This window comes from Chrysochloris asiatica, unplaced genomic scaffold (genome assembly GCF_000296735.1).
Source record: "Chrysochloris asiatica unplaced genomic scaffold, ChrAsi1.0 scaffold00040, whole genome shotgun sequence".
Taxonomy (NCBI): Eukaryota; Metazoa; Chordata; class Mammalia; order Afrosoricida; family Chrysochloridae; genus Chrysochloris; species Chrysochloris asiatica.
The window spans coordinates 14,846,673-14,851,306 of record NW_006408558.1 but is presented as its reverse complement, the minus strand read 5'-3'; the positions used below and the strand labels follow the sequence as shown (position 1 = coordinate 14,851,306).

The 4,634-nt window shown below is 52.1% G+C and overlaps 1 protein-coding gene and 1 pseudogene across 1 annotated transcript in view; both read right to left on the bottom strand.

The window, feature by feature from the left end:
- Window positions 1–370: 370 nt before the first annotated feature.
- On the bottom strand, window positions 371–687 carry LOC102839679 (annotated as a pseudogene).
- Window positions 688–2,129: 1,442 nt separating this feature from the next.
- The window catches only part of LOC102839305 (vegetative cell wall protein gp1-like), a 14,932-nt gene continuing 12,427 nt past the window's right edge, over window positions 2,130–4,634 (bottom strand). The window contains exons 2-3 of the mRNA XM_006861041.1: window positions 2,235–3,043; window positions 2,130–2,182 (exon numbers count right to left, since the gene is read on the bottom strand). Coding sequence (XP_006861103.1) covers window positions 2,130–2,182; window positions 2,235–3,043 — 862 coding nt within the window. The remainder of the gene's footprint in view (window positions 2,183–2,234; window positions 3,044–4,634) is intronic.

Genomic DNA, 4,634 nt, shown 5'->3' with positions numbered 1-4,634 from the left:
TCTTTCTTCTTCTAGTTGAGCTCTGATCATCCAGTCACTGAAGCCAGGTCAAGTGAGTATTATCTGCAAGTGTGGGTGTTCTTGTGCATATGCCCTCTCTTCTTATCAGCTGGATGCTTCACTCTCCACTCTAGTCCTCTGAGGCTATGTCACTGACTCTGGACCCAGGAGTCTCCAGGTCTTGCCATACTGCTGGCCGACCAGGTCTTCACCCGGGTTCATAGTAACGTGGTCGGACTTAGCTCGCAGCTGCATTGCTGTTTTTCCTTCACTTCCCCTTATCAGTGACCTGCATAGTTTATTTTTGAAATCTTGGTATTAATCTTATAGATTTGTAGTCCCAGGTTTTGTATGATTTCAAAATGTACATTTATATTGTCTGCTCTTGCAGTGTTCTCCTGAATTCTTCTAAAGGTTTTCTGTGTTTTTCTTGCTTCTCTCAATCTTTCTGTCAGTCCTTTGAAGGAAGCTAAATAGCATTCATTCCCGTTTCTTCCTCAGAAACATTTTCTGACTCAGCCTCTTGGTCATTCTCTTGTTTCTTTTTTTGAGCTGAAATGATTGTTTCCTGGGCCTTGTGGGGTTGCTGCATTCGTATTTAATCGATGATTATATGTTGATGTGTTCTTAGGCTCTCACCAACTGTCTCCTGTAGGTGTAGTTAGGGAATGGGAGCGTGTGTACCATTCTCGTGAGCCGTCTTGCACCTCCATTTAGGGTGTGTTTGACTGGTGTTGGCTGCTCTGAATTCTGTATGAGGCAGTGTAACAGCTGATACTGGCTCTTGCCCTGTGGGTGGAGCTGCAGAGGGCATGGTGGTAGTTGGGCTGTATGGGTGTGGTCCCTATCACCTGTCAGGTGAGAAAGAGAAACCCCTCCCATACACCCACATGAGAAAAAGAAAGAAAAAATTCAGAATAAACAAATAAGGAACAACGCAAAGAGAAAATTATAAAGAGATAAAAGAAATAAAAATAGGTCGTTGTTAAGTGCCATTGAGTCGATTCCAACCCACAGCTACCTTGTATAAGGTTTCCAAGGAGCAGCTGGTGAGCTTGAAACACTGACTTTGCAGTTCAAACAACTTTGCAGTTTGACGCATTAGCCCACAGTACCACACCAGGACTCCATATATAGCAATCAGGAAAAAAGAATATAGTAACTATAAATACAAAAGAGGGACCTGGAAATGGAGCTGCGGAAAAGAAAATTAGAAAATAGAAGGAAGAAATGAAAAAAAGTTTAAGAATAGCTAAAAAGAGAAAAAAGGTGACTGGAAGAAGGATGGATGTATGATGGGTAGATGGAAGAATGAGTGACTATGGATTAATGAATGGGTGCAGGGTGGACAATAGCTAATGAGTCATCAATGGATAGGTTATGGATGGATGATGGGTGAGTGGATGGAATGGCTTGTCTAGACAGATGGATCAATCAGTGATTGCATGCATGTCTAGATGGAGAATGGTTAGATGGAGGATGGAGGATGGGTAACGGGTAGATTATCGATGGCTGATGGATGGATGAAGACATGATGAGATGGTGGACCGAGGGGATGGATGGAATGGAGTGGGGATGGATGTGTGCACGGATGTCTAGATGGAGGACAGATGGGTGGGTGAGCAGGATGGAGGCTGGATTGATCGAATGGAGTGGGTGAAGGGGTAGCTGGATGAGTGGATGGCTATCTACATGGAGGAAGGTTAGATGGATGGAGGGTGGGTGACAGAAAATGAGTGCATTAGGGAGCCAACAGATGATGAGATGGGGGCTGGACAGAATGAAGGATGGATGGGTGGACGGATGTGTGGATAGATGGGTTGATCCGTGGAATGGAGGGGAACTATGGATGGATGTCTAGATGGAAGATGGGTAGATGCGTGGACAGATGGATCAAAGATGGTTAGATGAGGGACAATAATGGGCATATTCCCTCCTGCTGACTGGCCACCACAGCCCTCTCCTTTGAGTCCTCAGGGATCCAGGCACATGGCATTGTTCCCTCCTGTGGGTCATTTTCCCTGTCTGACCCTGGGCATTGTTTTGGATCCTGGAGGGCTATTTGGTATCCCATAGTGGGCGCTCCATAGATGCTCGATGTATACATATTGTATTCATAGGCCTGGTTTTCAGGCTTGTACCCTGACCGAGCTCAGCACGTCCATGCGCGGGGGTCCTGCGCCTGCCACACGGACAAGGGAGGCGGCGGGAGCTGGGAAGCCCGGGCTTCTCACCGCAGCTCAGACACCTGGGCGCTAGAGAGCTTCGGGGGCGGGGCCTTGGGTTAGGGGCGGGCCGTGCCGCTCGGAGCCGGATATGGCCCCGCCCCCCGCCGCGGAACCGGAAGTGAAACGGGGGCTGGGAGCGGCGGGGACTGAGGAGACGGGCCGAACTGGGCCAGAGCCGACCGATCTTGGGGTGAGCGCGGCCGCCGGCTCGGAGGGGAAGTGGGGGCCGCGACCGACGCTTCCGTCCCAGGTGCCCGCAGTCCCGAAACGGGAAGGAAGTGGCGACCGCGGAGGACTGGTCGCTTCCGCTCGCGGTTTCGGGCGCGGGGGTTGGGGGGAGGTGCGCGGGCCGGGAAGCCCCGGCCCGGGCGTGGGTCCCGGGGGAGGGGTGCAGGAGAGGGGCCTCCCGAGACTTCAGAGGGTTTGCGGGGGGCTCCCCTGTTGGAGAGGGGAAGAGGGGCGGGGCCGGGGGAGGCCGGGGAGGTGGGGGCCGGGGCTGGAGGGTGGGGTTTGTGGGGCACAGACCCGGGGTGAAGGGTGCGGGGTCGGGATTGTGGGATTGGATAAGGGCCGGGGTCTTATGGGGTGGGGTCGGAGCGGGCAGGGCCGGGGTAGCATGGGTCAGAATTGGAGGGTGTGAGATTGGGGTGCAGAGCCCGAGGGTGTAAGGTTGGGGTCGCACAAGTCTGGGTTTGGAGGGTGCATGGCCTGAGTTGCACAGGACAGGGTTGGAGGGTGCGGGGTTGGGGGTCGTACGAGTTTTGATTTGGAGGGGCAGGGCCGGGGTTGCACGGATCAGGGTTGGAGGGTGCGGGCTTGGGGTTTAGAGTTGGAGGGCGTGGGCATGGGGTCTGGGTTTGGAGAGTACAGGGCCGGGGTTGCAGGGCAGGGTTGGAGGGTGAGGGGTCGCACTTGGTGGGATCTGGGGTTCAGACTGGGGTTGTACAGGGCGGTCTGGGAGGTGCGGGGGTATGGGGCTCAGGCTACGTCCTTCCAGCCGGGCCTGCGGGCTGCGCACCTGAGGGGGGGGCGCTTTGTAATCAGGTCACCGAGAAGCAGCTTGCTGTAGCTGGTTAGGAAGGCTCTTAGGTTGGGGTGTTTGAAATCCCCGTAAAGGTGCTCTTGGGCTCCCGCTGCCCAGAAGATTCTAGCAGTGCTTGGTTTGGGGTGGGGGTAGGGCAGGGTCAGGGTTTGCTGGAACGGGAGTCTGGACACGTCTGGGCGCCTGGAAGGAATTCCATTTTTCGCCTGCGGCACGTGTGCTCCCAGGAATTCTGTGGCTTGTGTCGGGGAACGCTAGGTTTGCCGGTTGTCAAGGGAATCTGACACTGAGCTGGGCACTGGGCGCCTGGGTTGGCCTGGGGGCTTCCACCAGAGGAACACTGCTGCCCCGCCTCCTCCTGCGTGTTTGACCGCCGGGTGAATCACTGGCTCCAGCATTGAGTCAGGGCTGCCTCTCCCTCTTGGCTGGAAAAGTCTTTGCCAGATATCTAGGCTGGAATCCGAGAGGGCCTCCGGTTAGAAGGGCCTCCGGATTTGGGATTTACAGGAAAGAAAGCTAGGGGGATTCAGTCATCGCCCGGTAACTGGAAGTTTACCCTCAGGAAAGCTGACTTTTAGTTGAAGCTTTTCATGGACCTGTCTTTAAAAGACTTTTTTAAAAAAAGCTTTTTATTGTGAACTGGGTGCAAGTTTACAAACAGATCATCAGTTTTCCATTCAACAATTCATACATTTGTATCTTTTCACTGCTGTAATCCCAATAATGAAACATCAGGCATCCAGCTAACTCTCTGTGTTTCTGGTTTCCTGGGCCTTCTGATCTTGGATGGTTGACCATTCTACAGTGTGCTGAACTGAGTTCATTTCCAGGCCTGAAGGGGGACTAAGGGCATATTCTGGACCAGGAAATCGGGTCTTTTTTATGATCTTGAATTTTGTACCACATTTTTTCTCTAAAAGATTTTTTTTTTTAATTAAAGCTTTATTGTGAATTGAATGAAGGTTTATCGAACAGATCATCAGTTATACATTAAACAAACAATATACTTTGCTTCACTGTTGTTGTTAAGTGCCATTGAGTCACTCTGACCCATAGCGACCCTGTCTAGGGTTTCCAAGGAGCAGCTGGTGAGCTTGAACCACCGACCTTGCAGCTCAAACGACTTTACAGTCTGATGCATTAGCCCACAGTGCCACCCCATATCACATGGTTATAATTCCCTTCATGGACCAACAGCTAGCAGCATTTACCTCCACTCACTCTATATCGCATCCCTCCCGGTATCCTACTACCGACATCTTTCTTCTGCTAACCTCCCTCTTGTATATTGCCCATGTTAACGTGAATAATCCCCCCCATCCTATAACCATCATTGTTGTTGTTAGGTGCCATCGAGTCTGCAC